General features: G+C 35.7%; 1 protein-coding gene across 1 annotated transcript; it reads left to right on the forward strand.

The window, feature by feature from the left end:
* The first annotated feature begins 1,482 nt into the window (after positions 1-1,482).
* si:ch73-40i7.2 (FYN-binding protein 1) lies at positions 1,483-18,958 on the forward strand. Its single transcript, XM_059340406.1, has 16 exons — positions 1,483-1,486; positions 4,222-5,118; positions 7,330-7,438; positions 7,743-7,801; positions 7,980-8,017; positions 8,212-8,243; positions 9,983-10,115; positions 11,011-11,173; positions 13,093-13,243; positions 14,094-14,110; positions 14,591-14,651; positions 14,844-14,886; positions 15,517-15,679; positions 17,489-17,522; positions 18,705-18,742; positions 18,867-18,958. Exons 1-16 carry the CDS (start codon positions 1,483-1,485, stop codon positions 18,887-18,889), a joined length of 1,965 nt encoding a protein of 654 aa, XP_059196389.1. The 3' UTR covers positions 18,890-18,958.
* The last annotated feature ends 1,896 nt before the right edge of the window (positions 18,959-20,854 follow it).

Genomic DNA, 20,854 nt, shown 5'->3' on the forward strand with positions numbered 1-20,854 from the left:
TAATATTATAATAAATATATTAATAAAGAACAAGTATGATATGAGTTATAACATGCTTTTATTTCATTTGACTCAATTTATTGGTAAATAAAAACACTTTTCTCAAGGCGGTCAGGTTTTTTCTGCAGCACACCTGCACAGCTACAATCTGTGGCGACCCCCTTTTTAAAACATCTGCGTTATGTGTCACACACACACACACACACACACACACACACACACACACACACACACACACACACACACACACACACACACACACACACACACACACACACTGCTGCAGGCGCCCGCTGACTGAAAGTGGAGCCCTGTGAGTGTGTGTGTGTGTGTGTCTGTGTGTGTTTTGTGGTGCAGAGAGCAAAGTTTTGTCTGTTTCCTTTCGTCCTCATATTAAAAGAGAAACGAGTGCGCGTGCAGCCTGCAGCTGATTGGTGCAGCAGTCAGAGCAGAGGGCGTTTCTATGGTAACCGCTGCAGGATGCTGTGTGAAGTATAGAGGTGTGTGGTTGTGAGCGCTTCCTGCTCCTCTCTGCACCCTCTGCTCCGTCTGTTCAGACAAAAGATGGTGTAATTACTTCACCGTCATGTTTTCTTTTGTCAGTGTCACAGAGGATAAGACATATTAGCTTTTATTTACACCATTTTACCTTGTTTATATTTGTAAGTAATCAACCTTCCTCTTCTGACTCCACCCATTAAAATAAACTCCACCAATTATAGTATTTCTGTGGTTTTGAACTCTTCTTAGCACTTGAGTCAACTTCTCTTCTCGTCAGTGAGAAAGACAACATTCAAGTCCCAAATAACGTCACAGTGGTGCCTAAAAATGAGAACTTCCATTTTTTACAAAATGACTTAGAGTTGTGTCAGACTTTCTTTCTGTTTCAACTTTTTGTCCACACTTGCAATATTTAAAAAAAACACTCCAAAGTGAATAAATGTTCTCTCACTGAACCACTTTATTAGGTGCACCTACAATCTAATGCAACAGATATGACACAAATTAGGTAGATTATAATAATACACAGTCACCCATAAAGTTGGAATAATTTTGTTTTCAGACACAATCCTCTGTTAATTGTGGTTTCATTTTATTGTTTGGAAGAGATTGTTAAAGTTTTGAGAAGATATACATTTTATCTTTCAAGAATAATTCACATTGTTGCAATCATTTCATGGAAAGAAGTAAAAAAATATATTTTATTCCAACGGTATTGGCGACCATGTAATAAGAATAAGTTTAGTTATGTAGCATCTTTCAAGAGCAGGAGTCACAAAGTGCTTCATAACAAAATGCCTAATAGCAAAGAGAAGAGACACAAAAATTGATATAAAATACATGCAGGCATCCCGTTGTTGAGAGGAGTTAATGCAACTGTTTTTACTGAAGTCATGGGGGGAGTTTGAGAGATAAAACTGTTAAAATTAAAACAAAACTGTATCATCAATTTCAAATTTGTATGAAGATTTTTGGCCAAACATGGGTAACGCTTTATATTAAGGTCCTTGTAATAACCATTAATTAACAAGTAATAAGGCCCTTGTAAGTCCTTACAAGATGCTTATTAACATTACTGTGTGTTTATAAGCTTATATAAGTGTTAATAATGGCATTATAATACAGCTAATAGCAGGTTATAAGAGATGTATAAGCACTAATAAGAAACTTGCACTGTAAGAAACAGTTTGCAAATGCTTAAGAACATTAATAAAAGCTTCATGAGTATCTTATAATTGTTCATAATAGCATTACAAACACCTATAACCCACCCATTATGTCTTTGCCATGCCTTTATTAATCTTATTTTGTTTGCTTATTGATATTAAAATATACTTTATTGCTCATCTATTATAAGTTAACTATAAGTCAACTATGCTTTTTGCAACTACCGGATCTAAAGCGAGAACAATGCCTTATTACTTGTTAATTAATGGTTATTAAGGACCTTATTATAAAGTGTTACCACACATGTGAAACAAACAAACAACTAGAGCATGCTGGGACAGAGAATCTCTTCTGACTCTTTGTGTGTTTTAAATGCAGCCTTGATTTAAACAGGCGAAGAAGTCTTCTGCACATCAGTCTATCCAATGTGATGCTAGCTGAGATCTGAATCCAGAGGATTTGATATATAATATACATACTAGTCATAACTGTTTGCTGTGTTTTGTACGTCTACTTGTACGGCAACCGTAGATTCTAAGAATGCAACATTATTTTCAGTGTAAACACATGATAACGTTGTATTGTTACAGAAAGATCTCTTAATCATATTCAGTCCAGTTCAACACCTGCAAACTGGAATCTTAATAATAAACACAGTAACATCTGCTGATGTTAATCAAACTGGTTGTTATTGTCTATGTAAAGGTAGAATTCTGTTGTATTGCATCAGATTTCACAGGTGTACCTAATAAAGTGGCCATCATTCTCACATATACAGACAGCCGAGTCACTTAGCAGCAGAGAGGTGCAGTTCAGTGTGAGTGTGAGGAGAAAAGACAGGAAATGACTTCTAAACATATAAACAGAGACATGACATTACCTGCTGATGGGTTCATGATCCAGGGTTCAAGTTAATGCCACTTATAAATAGTAAAGTTTGTTTCTACAATACTCTTTGTGCTCTACAGAAGCACAGAAAATGCAATATCATAAAATATAACAAGAATGGTGGCCAAAAATTAACAAAAGTCAAAGTCAAAACACAAAGAATTGCAGTAATTGCAGTAGTGAAGCATTTATTAAATCTTGAGCTCAATGTATAGAATCACAATTCAGAGGACGGGTGGCTTTCTTAGATATATTTCCAATAATACGACTTCTCAGCAGTTTAAAGAACACAAGTGCTTGCCGAAAAATGCAATTCTTACAGAAAACCACACATGTGGCATCAAATAACAACTCTGGTTGCTGTTGTGTCCTGTGGGTATTGTGGTCTTCATGGTATTTCTGCATTTTTACCCATTCTTGAGTAATCAGAAATTGTTACATTCACCACCAAATCTGTGAAACAAATCTGGTTTCAACCCAAACATTGCAACATAATAGAGCATGAGAATGGGCTTCATGTGCTTAAATCAAATGTTTAAAGCCCTAAAAACTCTTAACTTGCAACATCTTTTAAGACTTATGAGTAGAAATACTTATATTATTCTTTAGACTACCAGTTTTCACAAGATGTCCATCACTTCTAAGAACTGTTGACCTGCTATCTCCCCCTGATGACAGCCTGTAATCCCTAAAAAAAATTAAAAATAACAAGTCTTTGAAAGTGAGTGGTGGAATAGAAGAGGTTACATTTTGAAAAAGACAGCATTGGTATCAGATCAGCACATCTTATATCAGCTGCATTTGCCCAATTCTTCATACAACAAGAATTTCAACCACCTGTTTTTTTTAAAAACATAAATAAGATTTTAATCAATTCAATTCAATTCAATTGGCTTTATTGGCATGACGTTACAATGTATATATTGCCAAAGCAAGCATCAGAAAAAAAGATAACAAGATAAGGGAAGCAATATGTACAATAAATTATTATATTTAAAAGAAAAGAAAAACTAACAACAATAAAAGAAAGCAATATTTACAATCATTGAATTACAATCAATATATAATTTATACAATCTTACTGTCCCAGCAAAAAAAAAAAAGAAGAAATAAAAAAATAAAAACAAAAAAACGAAACAACAGCTGATGCAGGAGGCAGGGACCATCAACACACCGCTGAATGACCAAAAAAAGACACAAATTGACCACAAAATGACATAAAATTAAGCAAAAAAGGACTCAAATTGACCACAAAATGACAAAAAATGACCACAAAATGACAAAAAATGACCACAGACAGACACAAATTGACCACAAAATGACAAAAAATGACCACAAAATGACCAAAAATGACATATAATGGCCCCCCCCAAAAAAATGTATATATTGCCAAAGCAAGCATCAGAAAAAAAGATAACAAGATAAGGAAAGCAATATTTACAATAAATTATTATATTTAAAAGAAAAGAAAAACTAATCTGAAATCTAAAATCTAAAAACTAAAAAGAAAGCAATATTTACAATCATTGAATTACAATCAACATATAATTTATACAACCTAACTGTCCCAGCAAAAAAAGAAGAAAAAAGAAGATTTTATTATTTAAGATTTTAATCTATCATTGGTGATAATCTGATTTGTTTAATGATCACAATCTCTGACAGGATTCTTAACTACTTCCTGCAGTAGCCTTCAGTATTCACGGTGCACTGATAAACTGCTGCAGAGACTTTGTGCAGATCAAAACAACCAGGAAACTGTTGCTGTTGCTGCTTCTCACTTAGCGACGGTCGTGTGGGAGTTTGGTGAGCAGCGTGTCAGAGAGCGTGGGGGGCATGCCCTGCTGCTGCTGCTCACTTCCTGCTTCAGAAACAGCAGAGCTGCAGTTGACTTTGTGTTCTTGTGTTGTTGTCAGGAGGAGAACGTGGACGTGAAGGCTCTGAGGGCCAGGTTCACCAGCAGGGCGGGCCCCTCAGACTCCAGCAGCAGAGACAGCGGCTCCCCCAAGTCTCCTCGGACCCTCGGGATCGGGAAGCTGATCGTGCCAATCACAGAGAACAACCTGGCGCAACACAGACTGTCTCCAACCGTCCCCCCTCCTCTCACGGCCAGCCCCGGCCTGGGGAGGCTCCCGAGGCCGGACCCGATGGCGGCCCCGGGCCCCAAACCTTATCCCGGACTGACGGCCCCCAGACCTTTTCCCGAACTCAGATATCCGGCACCAGACACCAGCAAGGTGAAGCAGAAGGGGGAGATGCTGCAGAACATGATGCTGAAAAACCAGAGGCCTCCAGGCTCCAGACCCGGTCCAGGTCCGGGTCCAGGTCCAGGTCCAGGTCCGGGTCCGGCCCCTGCACCAGCTCCCACCTCCACCTCCACCCCACCGCTCCGACAGCAGGCCCGACAGCGGAGCGCCGGGGACGTGGTGGTCCCGCTGAGGAGGCCGCTGCCCCCTGAAGGATTCGCGCCTCTGAAACCCAAACGGCCCCCCAATGTCAACCTGGAGCCCTACCGGAGGTCCAGCAGAGCCCCGCCCCTTCCTGGCCTGAGGAAGAGCGAAGGTGAGTCTCTCGTATGCAGGTTAGTGAGTATTACGACTCCAAGAATCTCTCCTGGTGTGGACCAGAGTTTCAGGCTTTTGTTCCAAAGCCCTGCTGGTTCTCAGGTCTAATAGTCCAGAGAAGATCTGTGTCTAACCCTAACCAAGTGGTCTCTGAGTCTAACCCTCACCATTCCTTTACCACACAATGTCTAACCTAATAAACATTTATGTTCAGAATCAGGTACTTATGTATACTAACTTTATATTTCTACTCCACTACATTATGAGACAAATATTGTACATTTTTTTCCACTACGGGTCAAGATATAACATGAAAAACATGTGATTCATTTCAAAAGATCATGCTTTTTTAGTTAAACCAAGTGACCGTATATTAAAATAGGCCCTGCTAACATCAATCCCACAATTATTCTAATAATATATTGCGATTATTTATAACAATGTGAGTGGGGCCATTCTGCATAACAAGTACTTTTAGTTTTGATACTTTAAGTACTTTTGATGCTGATTTTGAATGCAGGACTTTTACTTGTAGTGGAGTAATTCTGCAGGATGCTGTTAGTATTTTTATCTCAGTAAGTGATCTCTATGCATCAGATCGGGATGTCTATGCTCATATGTTTTTGCCTTAATATTTGTAAAAGGCCAACTCATTTTCATCCTTTTTTATTGGAAAGCCGTCACTCGAGGTTATTGTGTTATAAAATCCTCAGTTGTTGTTTGGGAGACAAGTCAATATTGTACAAATAAACAAGTTCACACAAACTAGTTCACTTCCTGCCCTGAAATCATTCTTCACAACAGACATTTTCACCTGTTTTAGGAGGAAAATCACAGGTGTTAATATTTATTAATGATGTCTGAAAACCAAACAAGCTGCTTCAGTTTCAAGGTTCTGACATTGTGCAAGAAGAGTATCTGGCCCTTCAAGGTTAATGGGAAAGGTTAAAAAACAAAACAGGGTAACACTTTATAATAAGGTCCTTAATAACCATTAATTAACAAGTAATAAGGCATTGTTCTCGCTTTAGATCCGGTAGTTGCAAAAAGCATAGTTAACTTATAGTTAACTTATAATAGATGAGCAATAAAGTATATTTTAATATCAATAAGCAAACAAAATAAGATTAATAAAGGCATGGCAAAGACATAATGGGTGGGTCATGGGTGTTTATAATGCCATTATTAACACTTATATAAGCTTATAAACACACAATAATGTTAATAAGCATCTTGTAAGGACTTACAAGGGCCTTATTACTTGTTAATTAATGGTTATTACAAGGACCTTAATATAAAGCGTTACCAAAAACAGTGACACTATAGAATAACAGTATTTACAGACCAACATGTTTGGGTTTAGGTTTATCTGTTCTGGGACACTCGAGCAGAACGAAAGTGAAGTTTGTTTCAACACCTTCGCTCTGTCAAAATGTCTGCTGTGAAAAAAAAAGTTTGAGGTGTTTAAACATCGTATTTTCAGCTATTTCCTTTTTTTCATTTATTGAATTCATACAAAAACATTTCATGTTTCCAATTTCTCAAATGTAAAGATTTGTTGATTTCCCTTTTAATTATTCTAATCATTTTAACGTATTTTCATGATAATGAGTTCTGGACTGTTGGTTGGAAAACATCGTGCATTTATCACTCTTTTAGAATCATAATGAAAATAATCATTAGTTGCAGTCCAATAATAAAAAAGTTAAACATGAGCTCCACCTTAACAAACTACAAGAGTTAAAACCTGCTTTTACACGGTCGCCTATAAAGTTGGAATAAAATAATCATTTTTACCTCTTTCCATGACATGATTGTGACAATGTGATTTATGTTTATATGTTCTCAAAACTTTATTAATAAATCTCTTTCAAACATATCACAATTAACAGAGGATTTAGTCTGAAAAGAGAATTAAACCAACTTTATGGGCGACACTGTATATTAATGTATAATAATCTAATGATATCATATACAATAATATAGCTAACAGGAGTACTTTGTCTACATTGAGTACTTTTACCTTTATACTTTTGGTACATTTTTCTGATTGTATAAGTCTCTTGAAGAAAAGGAGAAACTTTTATCTCATTGGTTTTTAATGCATGCCCTTTTTTTACCCTCCATTCAAGTGTGAACATGTAACTGTTATGAGTCTCTTTTGAATTTCTTCACATCATGACGAATATCTCTGTGGTTCTGTGAGCAGGTTCCCCGGGTTCAGCAGGCAGAAAGATGCCTTTACCTGCAGTCATCAGTCCTCCAAAACCGCCACAGAGATCCAACAAACCCCGGCTGCCTCACCAATTAGCATCTGTGTGAGTATTTAACCACTTCACACAGAAAAATGTCTTTATTTTTTGATTTCATGTCCTTTTTAAGCAGCTTTAAATGCAGACTCGGCAATAATAAAATCACAGAATGATCAGATTATCAAAGTCGGCAGGCAGGAAATAGTCTCAAAATAAGTCGAATATACAAATTTAATGCACTTTAAAGAGAATAAATCATATCAAAAACTATTTTAGAGTCGGCAAAAATTACTAAAATACATTTTTCTAGAAATAGATACATGTGGTTTGTAACCAGTTGCAGAATAACGAGCAGGTTCTCTGATTGCAGGGACATTTCTGATGATAATCAGGATTTCTATGACGACATTGGAAGCTTCGAGAAGAACGGTAAAAGTCTCATTTATTGTTGCTCACTGCAGCTTCTTTGGCTCTAGACACATTTTTAAGTACTTAAGTAAATAGATATGATATATACATTTCCTTGTGTGATTATTAGTAAGGCAATGCACCACTTTTTCAAATTGAAGGCACGCGTTTATTAATCTTTTAATGTGTGACTTCACAGAGTCCTGGAGCGACAACAGTTCACAGTGTGTCGACGGGGTAAGCAAAAAAACTGAGATTAAACAGAAAAGTGAGAATGCCTCCCATTTTAATAATTCAAAACCAGGCGGCTCCTCTTGTGAGAACATACTGAAGAATTAAGTTTAAACTTGAGTTTACAAATGTTTGTGTTCCTGGAATTATCATTCATCATTTTGTAAATAAATAATGTGTTGTTGATGTGTCTCTTGCAGGAAGATGATGATGTATATGAGTTTATTGACGAGTGAGTAAAAGTTTTCTTCCTTTACTGTTGAACCATTTTGTCTGAATTGTTTTATTCATTTATTTATTTAGTTTTACTGGTCAGTGGTTGCAGCTTGGTGAATATGAAGCGGGACAGCGTTTCTATTATTTCGCTTTCTGCTGCAGTTATTTTTGCACATACTGAAGCAGCAACTAGTGCAAAAACCACTAATGCAGCTACTGCTACCTGAAGGGCTTTTATAAGTTGAGGGGTTTTGTATTTGACACAATTTCAAATTTTCAGGGTGTAAACAACCTGTTTTCCTGTACATTTAGAGTCTAGTTTCTGTGTGGTTGAACATAATGTCTCATCATACAACACAAGTTTATTATATTTTGTATTTAAGGTTGATGAGTTGGTTTCAACATGATTAAACATGTTTCCTGTTAAAGCAGGATACAATGAAAGAAAGGAGGGGTGCAGAAATGTGGGCAGATTAGAACAAACTGCAAAAAGTTTGTGGGATCCTGTATTTGGTTAACAGTCTACTGTGAAGCTCTTCAGGCTGAATAATGAAATCATCATGTTGATTGTTGTCAGTTACATATCAGCATAAGACTGCAGGTTATCACTAAGTACAAGGAATATGAAATGCTGTTGTTTAAATGCTGCCTTTTTCATTTAACCACAAATATACACCTTATTCCAGAGAGTCAAAGTAATGGGACAACTGTCAACATAATATAAGAAAATAAATGTGAAGGCATTGTTCGGCATCAGTCTGATGTTAGCTTTTAGCATCGCTAGGTACATTTACATTTACATTTAGTCATTTAGCAGACGCTTTTATCCAAAGCGACTTACAGGAAGGTAAAGCCTCACAGAGACCTTCTTGTAGAGCAGAAAGTTTTGATGACTGAGTGCCAATTTAGCAAGCCAGCATATGATCCAGGGCCACAGTAAAAAGTGAATCTATTCCATTTCAATTCCACATTAAACTGTCATCGTTATCTTTGCCTCACAGCACCGGCATTGAAGTATTAAAATGAGCTGTGGATGATATAGTCTGGAGACCACATATTCATTTCTCCGTAGAGGAGAAATATTGTATATATAATATAGTATTGGGCGATACGAATGTCTATCATAAGCGTCTGTACGTAGCTCTTAGCCAATCAGATCAATTATACTAGATGACGTATGTAGAGCGACAGAAATTCAACGAGGAAGCAGGACCACAACGACCAGGGTCTCGCTAAACCCTGTTAGCTTAGCCACTATCGGGGCTAAAACATCCTTTTTGGTGGTGATAAAGGAGTGTAAAGCCAAACGTTTTTCTTCTTTTTAAAATAAACTTTGGCTCTAAACTATCTAGAACTCTGTCTACAGCTAGATCCAAAGAGAGCTTGGCGTCTGCTGCAGCCATGTTGGATCCGTATGCAAACTACAAGCTTCCATCTGTCTAATAGTACGCTGTTCCTTTCCGTTCTGTGATTGGATACCAGAAGCAGGGCTAAAAATCGGCCATGGACACCATGCCGCCTTGCAGTTCTAAATTAAATCAAGCGTGCAGTACTGCATGGGTATACCCAGGCTATGAGTTTATGTCATGTCCACACAAAATACATCTGAGGGCTGCCATGGATCCACGGGCCACACTTTGAGAAACAATGTTATCGAGGCTCATTATTCATGCAATGTGAATACGCTTCAATATGAAGAACTGTCCAAAAAAAGACTGGATGTATTTTTTTCTAATATGAATTGTTATTTTCTAGGGACCAGGTGGAGACGAATAGGTTAAATGCTGAGAAGAACAACAAAAAAGAATTAAAGAGACAACAGGCACAGGACAAGAAGGATCAGATGGAGCGTCAGAAAAAAGCAAACGAGCTGAAGAAGAACTTTCAGGTACCATCAAACATGAAACTCACTTATGTTTAACTTCTACAACAGCAGATCAGATGATATCACTCTTGTATTTAGTTAACATGGATGACAGTTTAAGAAAATGCACCTTATAAAACAGTAATACTATAGGTTTAACAGTTTAAACATCTGGAAATTCAGTATATGAAGTCAATTAAATATTATATTGATACGAAAATATCTCCTCATACTACCTTTAGTTATCACGTCTAGCTACAGTAGTTACCTGTTGAATTTCCAAAAAACAGTGCAGGTTGAAATCTTTGTTTGTTTGTTTAAAGTTTAAACCAGAGTTCCTTTTTGAGATTTTGGATTTGCAACTTAGATTTCATCATACTCAACACTAAGGTCTTGTGAAAGCACCCACAACATCCACATCCAAACCTCAATCATTCTTGTATTTGCCAATTTTGACAGCTTTATTTCTGTCCTTCTGTAGTTGCAAGATGTCTATGAGACATGATTTAATTAAATGTTGTGTAAATGTTTATTGTTTAAATATCAAGAATCTAATACTCTTTTTCCACGGTATCCTGTCTCTATGTGTGTATACATGTCTGAAGGACATTTACAGGCTGAGAAAACAAATTTCCTAAAAAGCACAATAAAGTATCTATCTGTGTATCTTTGGCGCTGTAGTGCCTCCTTCAATTGTTTCATTTTGGCATGTGCTTGTATACTTATCAGGACCAATTTGAGTTTAAATCTTCAGTTTGAAGACATTTTGTCTGGTACATGCTTCCTCAAAGGAGTGTGGTCCCACCAAGGCCCGAACACTATCTACATAAAAATGTGATGTATCATGTTATGCAGATGACACTCAACTCTACCCGTGAAACCAAAAAATCCTGGTGTTCTCTCCCTCAACCTTCTGTAGTTGCAAGGTGAAGTGGAGGTTCTTCATACAGCCAGAGTCCGGTGCGACTGGCATGGAGGAGGCAAACTGGACCTCAGCGTACGTGAAGGAGAGAGCGTGGAGATCCTCCGAGTGAAGAACAACCCAGGAGGCAAATGGCTGGCTCGCTCTCTCAACGGAAACTGTGAGTTTCGCTTTTAATGTCTATCAAGCATAGATAGAAAACCTTCCAGTCTGATCCTCTCTTTAATGTTAGGCACAGCAAAAGCCCCTTAACCCTTCATCAGGCAAAGAACTATATTTGGTAACTTCAGGTAATATTTCTAGAAAAAAGTTGCAAATGTACTAGATTAAAGTGGCAAATCTACAAGAAAAAAAGTAGCAGATTTAAGAGATTTAAAGTGGCAAATCTGCACGGAAAAAGTCAAAGATTTATGAGAAAAAAGTGGGAAAAAAGCAACTTTTTTCTCTTTTTTCTCTTTTTTTTCACCACTTTAAATCTCATAAATCTGCACATTTTTTTCTCGTAGATTTGCCACTTTAATCTCGTAAACTTTTTTCTCAAAATATTGTTTTCGTATGTTTTTTTTACACATTCTGGCAATATGTAATATCCTCCAATATTCTCTAGGGTTGAGTATTTCAATGAGTATTTCAATGAGTGCCCTATTAAGGGTTAATATCCGATGCTGCAGAGACCTTTGATGATAAGAAGGCTACACAACACAAAGTTTTCTCATCTCTCATCTAATATAATGGTTTTTGTGTGAATGAAGGTGTTTACTTCACAAGGAAATATTTGATATTCATGAATAAACCTGAGAAGTTTGTTACACTTGGCTTGAGAGGAAAAGTTAGGATATTGAGAAACAAATATTTCAAATATACTTTTACCTCTCTGACTTCAACAACACAGCCATAGCACCCAGCTTTCAGCATAGCACAGGACCCCAGCCGCCCCTGAACTCATCACTTGTGCTGTTACCATCCTGCTGCAGATATAGGACTCTGGCCTGTAAACGCTTGCTACAGCAGAAGTTTTGTACCTTCTGCTGTTTCAGCTCTAAACAAAGCACCCCGGTAACCACCAGAGGGGGGCTTAATTTGATAAATGTGCTAGACTAAGTGTATATTTTAGTTATGTTGTGGTGTCTATATGTATTGTAGATGCAGTTTCTTCCCAAAATATTGAGTGTTTCTCTGAAGAAACAATGCAGCGAGCCGGTGTGATCAATCAAAGCCTTTAGTTACGTGCAGCACGGAGAGGGTTTCTCAGCAATCTCTCCCGACAGAAGAAACTTTCCATACTTTTATACAGTGCCTCAGTCTTACATGATCAAAAGACAGGAGGTTGTTACAGGTGAAGTCGCGTCTTAATGTAATTAACATACAGGAACCAGACATTGCAAAGTAGTGAGAGAAAACTTAGAAAAAAACAAATATAAAAATAATAATTAAAAATAAAAATAAATGTTTATTGTTTAAATATCAAGAATCTAATACTATTTTTCCACAGTATCCTGTCTCTATGTGTGTATACATGTCTGAAGGACATGTACAGGCTGCGGAAACAAATTTCCTAAAAAGCACAATAAAGTATCTATCTATGTATCTTTGGCGCTGTAGTGCCTCCTTCAATTGTTTCATTTTGGCATGTGCTTGTATATTTATCAGGACCAATTTGAGTTTAAATCTTCAGTTTGAAGACATTTTGTCTGGTACTTGCTTCCTCAAAGGAGTGTGGTCCCACCAAGGCCCAAACACTGTCTACATAAAAATGTGATGTATCATGTTATGCAGATGACACTCGACTCTACCTGTGAAACCAAAAAATCCTGCTGTTCTTCTCTCCCTCAACCTCTCAGTCATCTCTCAGTGAAACTTTCTAGTTATTAATTTACAATAGGCAAGCAGTTATAGGGTAGAATATGTCCCACAACAGTGATGCAAGTTTATTGTAGACAAAAAATCCAACATTTTCAAAAAAAGACAAATATATCCTGAGTGAAACGTTTTGCAATCTGACAATATTAATTATCATTCTTGGACTCAAACACTGAAATATCAATATAAGTCTAAGTCCATAATTTTGCTTACTTGCAGATGGATACATCAATAACGCATGTGTGGATGTTGACTATGAAGCAGTAAAGCGCAAATTGCTCCAGTCCAGAAAAACAAACACATCACCGTTGCCTCCGCCACCTCCAGACCCCCCACAGATGTTTAAAGTGGAGTCCAACGGCAGCGACAGGTACACTACATCATGTTAATCCTGCAGCCTTTACATTTTCTTGTGATATTGCAATTACATTGACATTGCAAAATGTTTGACTAGTCTTTAACCAGCTCTTAACCCATAAGAACCCATGGTGACACCTGTGTAACAAACACTTTAAATCTTCTAGAATATCCCATATTCAGCTGTATGCTTGATCTTAACTCATTAAATGGCTAAATTTAAACCCATTTAACAATTCTAATCCGTTAATAGGGTGTCCTGCATTGCATTTAACTTGTTTTCACCATATTTCCTGAACAAATTGAAGTCACAATTTTGATATATGTTATGGAGATGCAAACAAAAAGGCACATGGTTATTTGTTTTTATTTATTATTGATTTATTCTTATTTTGTTACTTAAAAACAAATCTGAAAAATAATTTGTTGTTAAACAGCACTATTAATGTCACAATTTTGATAAATGTTGTGGAGATGCAAAGAAAAAGGCAAATTTGTGTTTCTGTAAGCAGAATTTTTTATTTATTTATTTTAAAGTAAGAAATATTATGAACATAAATACCTTAAACGCCCAATGTATCGTATATTTCACATCACAGATCTTTGACATTTAGGGGTAGATTTTTTATTTAAAACATCATAAATGTGTTCTATGTGTCCACTTGGTCTGTGGTATATCCCCCATAATTTCCCTTTAAGGATTACTGGGTCTGGGTTCTTATGGGTTAAAGTTTTTAAAGTAATTTTAGCCTCACAGTGCTGCTTAGCTTAGCTGCTCAGCAATCCACCAAATTGTCTGTTTGCTCTTTCAGTTTCACCCGAGTCTGTTCCAACTAACATGTTGTGTTTCCTCTAATTTGCAGCATGCTGCAAGATGATGGTAAGTGACAACCACACCACACATTAAATATGTGCTGATAAGGGTTATTATCGGGTAAAACCTCACATCTTCAGCTTCATCATTGTTAAACAGGAACACCACAGTAGCTACATATGAAACATAAAGATAGGCTTGTTTGGTTTAATTTTTAAGAAAGTCTGTCCATGTTCAAATATCTTAAAATAAACAGCGATTGGGATTATCTAATACAAGAATACTCTGCTTGCTTAAACTCAGTATTTCACAACTTAAATATTGAGAAAAGGGAGCAATTTAACTTGTTCTCTTGAACATTTTCATCAGATAAGCTTAGCTTGGTTATTTTTTACTATTTTCTCTTACAAGTGTTATTGATAAATGTTTTCAATCGTCATTGTTTGATTGTTTCAACTGATAATGTTCAAAATGAATATGTATTGATAGATTGACTGTACCTTCTATTTTATTTCTACAATCTGCAATCTACATCTTTCTACTCAGATGACTATGATGACGTTCAACCATTGACTGAGGATTTCCCCCCGCCGCCGCCTGAAATCAGGTAACTATTCACATCTGGCTCCCGGCTGGGAACAGGAAATGACAGTGTGTCCATGTTCAAACACAAAAAAAACAGAATTAGTTGAACTCTGATTTATTTTATTAACGTGTGGGAGAAATCTGAAATCTTTTGTTGATAAATGCAATCAAATGTTTATTAAATCATATCGTTAAATCATCTTTTTTTTCCCAGTCTCGATCCAAAAGTGGAGAAGGAGCTTAAAAAAAAGTTTAAGGTAAGATGTTTTAAAACCTTCACATCATATAATTTTAAAAATTAAATAAAAAAATTAAATTAAAATTAAGCAGAGTGTCATCAGCATATCAGTGAAAGAAAACAGGGTAACGCTTTGTAATAAGGTCCTTAATAACCATTAATTAACAAGTAATAAGGCATTGTTCTCGCTTTAGATCCAGTAGTTGCAAAAAGCATAGTTAACTTATAGTTAACTTATAATAGATGAGCAATAAAGTATATTTTAATATCAATAAGCAAACAAAATAAGATTAATAAAGGCATGGTAAAGACATAATGGGTGGGTCATGGGTGTTTGTAATGCCATTATTAAAACTTATATAAGCTTATAAACACACAATAATGTTAATAAGCATCTTGTAAGGACTTACAAAGGGCCTTATTACTTGTTAATTAATGGTTATTACAAGGACCTTAATATAAAGTGTTACCGAAAACGGTTATATTGTTTACCATTTCCTTAATTATTTGTCTAAAAGAAAACTTATTTAAAAAAAAGAATGGCACCCAGGGTGGATCCTTGAGGAACTCCACACATACAATGATGAGAAGCATCATCTCCCCTGTTAAAATAATGCTAAAAATGGATCTCTGAACTGTTTTTTGTTAGTATGAAGGGCCTCTCAGGGTGCTGCACACCATGATGGTGGATCCTAACTGCCTGATAAAGAAGCCAGGAGGGAAAGATCTGCACGTGACTCAAGGAGAAGTTGTGGACATCATCCAGCTCACCAACAACAAGAAAGCTCTGTGTTGCAACCGGTTTGGAAAATGTATGTAAACACTTTACATCCCTCTTTGATTGAATGCTACTTTTAGATTGAGTGTGTGATATATGAGCAGTTTGTCAAGGTCACTGGGTTAAGAAAAGGGGTAACATGGTTTATAAACCAATTATTAACCATTTATAAAGTGCTATACATATTCAATCTTTAAATGTTTTCAACCAATTTCTTAAAGGTATATGAATCATTTAAAAATCATTAACATAATTGACATGGTGTTAAAAATGTTATAATGAGCAACTAAAACTATTGATAAACTATTAATTATAATTTAATTGATTTTAATGGTAAATTAACTATAATCTTACATTAATATACCATCTTTTTGCCATTTATAAATTATTTAGTTAGTTACACATTAATAAATTATGTATCTAACATTCTAAATGGCCTATATACGGTTTATAAATGATGATTAAATGTTAATAAACTATCTGTTTACCATTTATAAATGATGGTTATTGTAAAGTGTTACCAGAAAAGGAATATTGTTCATAAAATTAAAGCCATGCTTTTTGTGGGGCTGTAATACCTTGTTTCCACTGCATCCTATGGCTCACTTAGGTAGAAGGTCTTTTTCTGTTTAATTTTCCACTCTGATTCCACTCTGCCGTGTGAAACTGGAGTGACATCCTTTTAGATATGACTATATGAATCCTTTCCTGGCAACCAAATATGTCATCTGTACTTGCCAATTGAATATAATAGTCTTTGGCATATTTTTGAGGGATGCCATTTTTAAGTAAATAAAAAACTGGAGCCACTTTTGCGGTTTGGCGGTTTAATAATTGCAGATTTGTACAGGATATCTCTCTGACCAATCAGCGGTCTGCAGTGATTTAACTCCACTCTCAAGTTTCGGCTCAGCTTGTTGGCAACATCGAAAGTGTGAGGGGAAATAGGGTTTCCTGGATTGGCGGACTCGGTGCAAAAAACTATTTGGTGCCCTCTAGGGTGCCCCTTCATATAATAAATTATGATGATGTGCCCTCTAGTGCAAGAGATTCGATAACGTGCCCTAATGAGAGCCCTGCTAGAGCCCTTTTTCCTGTTTGGTGCCTCCATGGTTGAAAAAGCGTCTGAAAATGCCTCTAGAGTGGTGAAAATGAGAGAAAGTGCCTTATTGGCTGCCCTTTACACATGAAAAAATATATTGTTCGCCCTCTAGGGAGCCCCTTTATACAATAAATTATGATTATGTGTCCTCTAGAGATTCTATAATACGATATCACCCAACTGTGAATAATGTTATGTGAGATGTTTGCTCTCATTTAGCCCTCAAAATGCACAAAATAGATGCATTTTACTTAAAAATGTACAAACCCCCCCTGACCCCCCTAGATGGTTTGGTTCGATACTTTTAATTGTCAGTACCAGATCATTGTGGCAGATTTATGAGATTTAAAGTGTTAAAGTTAAAAGTTAAAGTGAGAAAAAAGTAGATTTTTTCCCACTTTTTTCTCATAAATCTGTGACATTTTTCACACAGATTTGCCACTTTAAATCTCTTAAATCTGCGACTTTTTTTCTTGTAGATTTGCCACTTTAATCTAGTAAATTTGCAACTTTTTTCTCGAAATATTAGCTGAAGTTACCAAATATAGTTCTTTGCCTGATAAAGGGTTAAACACAAAGTAAAGCTGTGGCCTGTGGGATTCATTCAGTACCTACTGTACTTGGCAGGATTGGACAAATTCAAATTTTGACCTCATAGTGGCACTATGAAGAGTCATGTTGAGGTATTTCACTGAATAAGTGACTGTTTTACATAAAGTCTGCTTGTCTCTCCTCTCACAGATGGTTATGTGTCCAGATCTCTTCTTCTTCCAATGTAAGTGAACCGTCATCATTTCAAAATGCAGCCCTGCCACCATTAGCATTACTTTAATTTAGTCTATCTTTACTGTAAATAAGTAATGGACATTTACTCCCCGAAGGACTTATTAACTTTCTATAAATGCATTTTTTTGGGGGGTCAGAAGGCATCATCTCTTTGGCTTTGATCATATATAGAGATGCTGGTTGTTGTTTGTAAAAGTTTAACATATACACTACTGGTCAAAAGTTTTAGAACACCCCAATTTTTCCAGTTTTTTATTGAAATTCAAGCAGTTCAAGTCAAATGAACAGCTTGAAAGGGTCCAAAGGTAAGTGGTGAACTGCCAGAGGTAAATAAAAAAAGGTAAGCTTAACCAAAACTGGAAAATAATGTACATTTCAGAATTATACAAGTAGGCCTTTTTCAGGGAACAAGAAATGGGTTAATAACTTAACTCTATGGAGTCTTGGGCTATTTTGTCCATTTTTAATTCTTTTCATGTCTTTGTAAGTCATTTTGTGTCCTTTGGTGTCTTTTTTTGGTCATTTTGTGTCTTTTTTTGGTCATTTTGTGTCTTTTTTTGTCATTTTGTGTCTCTTTTTGTCATTTTGTGTCTGTTTTTGGTCATTTTGTGTCTTTTTTGTCATTTTGTGTCTTTTTTTAGTCATTTTGTGTCTTTTTTTGGTCATTTTGTGTCTTTTGGTGTCTTTTTTGTCATATTGTGTCTTTTTTTGGTCATTTTGTATCTTTTTTTGTCATTTTGTGTCTTTTTTTAGTCATTTTGTGTCTTTTGGTGTCTTTTTTTGTCATTTTGTGTCTTTTTTGGTCATTTTGTGTCTTTTTTTAGTCCTTTAGTCCAACATAAAATGTGATTTTGAATCTTTTTTTTACTTTCAAAACACTATCATGCTCAATCAAGAATTTTAAATGTTGCAAATGTGCATTAATTTCAGAGTACACTGAGACATTAAACTGCATCATTTTCAATTAAATTCTGGAAAAGTTGGTGTGTTCTAAAACTTTTGACCAGTAGTGTACATATTCTGTTTTTAGAATTCTATATCTTCCCATTTAATCTGTGTTTAAATATAATGCATTTATTTTGATCACATTAAACTCAGGGTTAAGGTTTATAAATATCATTAGAAATAATAACCCTTGTGCAGTCAGTGTAACATCCATGTTTCTTCTCAGGGAAGGAGATATCTACGATGACGTTGACTATCCTGGCGGTGAGTTTTCTTTGGATCATCATGTAACTTCCAATCTAATCTGAAATCTTCACTTTTAAAAACCTATGTTTATGTCTGTTTTTTTAAATCTGTTTTTAAGCATGTTTTGTCTTTTTTGTTTCAGATGTCTACGACAACGACTCTTGACACTCTGATTATTAAAACATGTCAAACTAAACATGAACTCACACAGTGAGAGAGACAAAACAAACAAACTATTTTTAGAACTAAAAACTTAAGCTATATCAAACTATAAATATCTATCTGGTATTTTACTTGACTCCACCAGATTCATTCAATTGAATAAAATTCAAACAGAGCCAGGCCACAACTGTTATAACTGAGAGTCGCCTGGTTCACATACATATAAACAAACAAACTAACAAACAAACAAACAAACAAACAAACAAACAAACAAACAAACAAACTAGCTTATATCAAACTAAAACTGTATAAAAACTATATAAAACTAAGAGATAAAAAAAAGAGTGTAGAGAGAGAGATCAGTCTACACACACACACACACACACACACACACACACACACATACACACACACACACACACACACACACACACACACATACACACACTTAGAATAACAAACTTACCATCATGTCATTGTTTGTCAGACTGCTTGTATAGAAGATGAATACACTATTCTGTAGCTTTGTGTATTGCTTGACCTCTTGATAATTTAAAAATAAATGAAATTACTTTTTACTGCTAATTGTGTCCCTTTTTCTTCCCTTTTAATAAAGTGTGAGCTCTGCCTTATGATAATAAAGGAAAAGAAAATATTATTATTATTATGTTATTATCCCAGCACTCATGAGCAAATCAAAGGAGACTGATGAAGAGAACAACAATTAAGAGGAAAACATGTGGCTTTGGGGTGAACTGTCACTTTAAATGTAGCTACTCTATATCTTTTAGTCTACAATACAGACTTAGCATATTTTTCTATAATACTTGTGTTATTTGAGCACCACCAGTGCCGGAAGGTTCCATTATAACACCATTATAACACCATTATAACATCTCTACGTCTGATATCCAAACACAGAGAGCAACTCACAGAAACTCTGGGAATCATGACCTGGTTAACATGAAACAGCTCACAAAAAGATATGTGTATTATTTTGAGCAAGTCAGGATTTGCAGAAAGAGACATTGCTGTTGAGTTTTTCAAATGTACTTTTATTTTATGATTTGAGCACCACAAGTGTCTTATGGTAGAGAAAAGACAGACAGTGTGGTACAGTGTGGTTTTATTGCTTTTACTTAATTAAATAATCAGAATGTTTTTATTATCACTGTCCATCGTACTTGTTTGGTATCTTGACTGTAAGGTCTCTTTCTTTTGGCCAATTTTCTGTTTCACATCAAACTGAAGAGTTAGTGCTGACAAACACTAACTAATGTGTAGCATGACTAGCATAGCGTGGCTACATGACCAGTGTTAAACGCTTCATTTCAACTGTAACTTGTAACTAAATGTCCTGCATCAGGTACTCCGTCCAGACCATTTCTGTATCTTAACCAATGAAACACTTCAGGTTGACTGATAATCCCATTAAGTGGTTTAAAAGTTTGATCAAATTTCACCAAAGCAGTATCCTGAGATACTGAGGCACATTCTGCTATTTCACCACCAAATAGATCCAAATTAATTTTTTTTATCATCATTTTTACACTTGAGATATATATATATATATATATATATATATATATATATATATATATCCTTTATTTAACCAGGTAAAAGTCTCGTTGAGATTAAACAAACCTCTTTTCAAAGAGAGACCTGGCCAAGAAAGCAGCACAAAAAGTGACAACAAGTTACAACATTTAAACACAGTAAACATAAACATTAAATACAATTAAATACAAATACAGCCATCACAACAACAGTGACTCATACGGAGCATCACACCGACCAAGGGAGATTATTTCTTTATCCTTTACAATCGATTTAAATTTGCAGATTATGATCAACTCAGACAATTTCAATTCTTTTTGCAGATTGTTCCATGATAAAGGGCCGTAACTAAAAGCTTTCTGACCTAATTCAGTTCTCACTCTTGGCACCAGCATCTGGACAATGATTTAC

The sequence above is a fragment of the Centropristis striata genome, chromosome 9, assembly GCF_030273125.1.
Source record: "Centropristis striata isolate RG_2023a ecotype Rhode Island chromosome 9, C.striata_1.0, whole genome shotgun sequence".
In the NCBI taxonomy this organism is placed as follows: Eukaryota; Metazoa; Chordata; class Actinopteri; order Perciformes; family Serranidae; genus Centropristis; species Centropristis striata.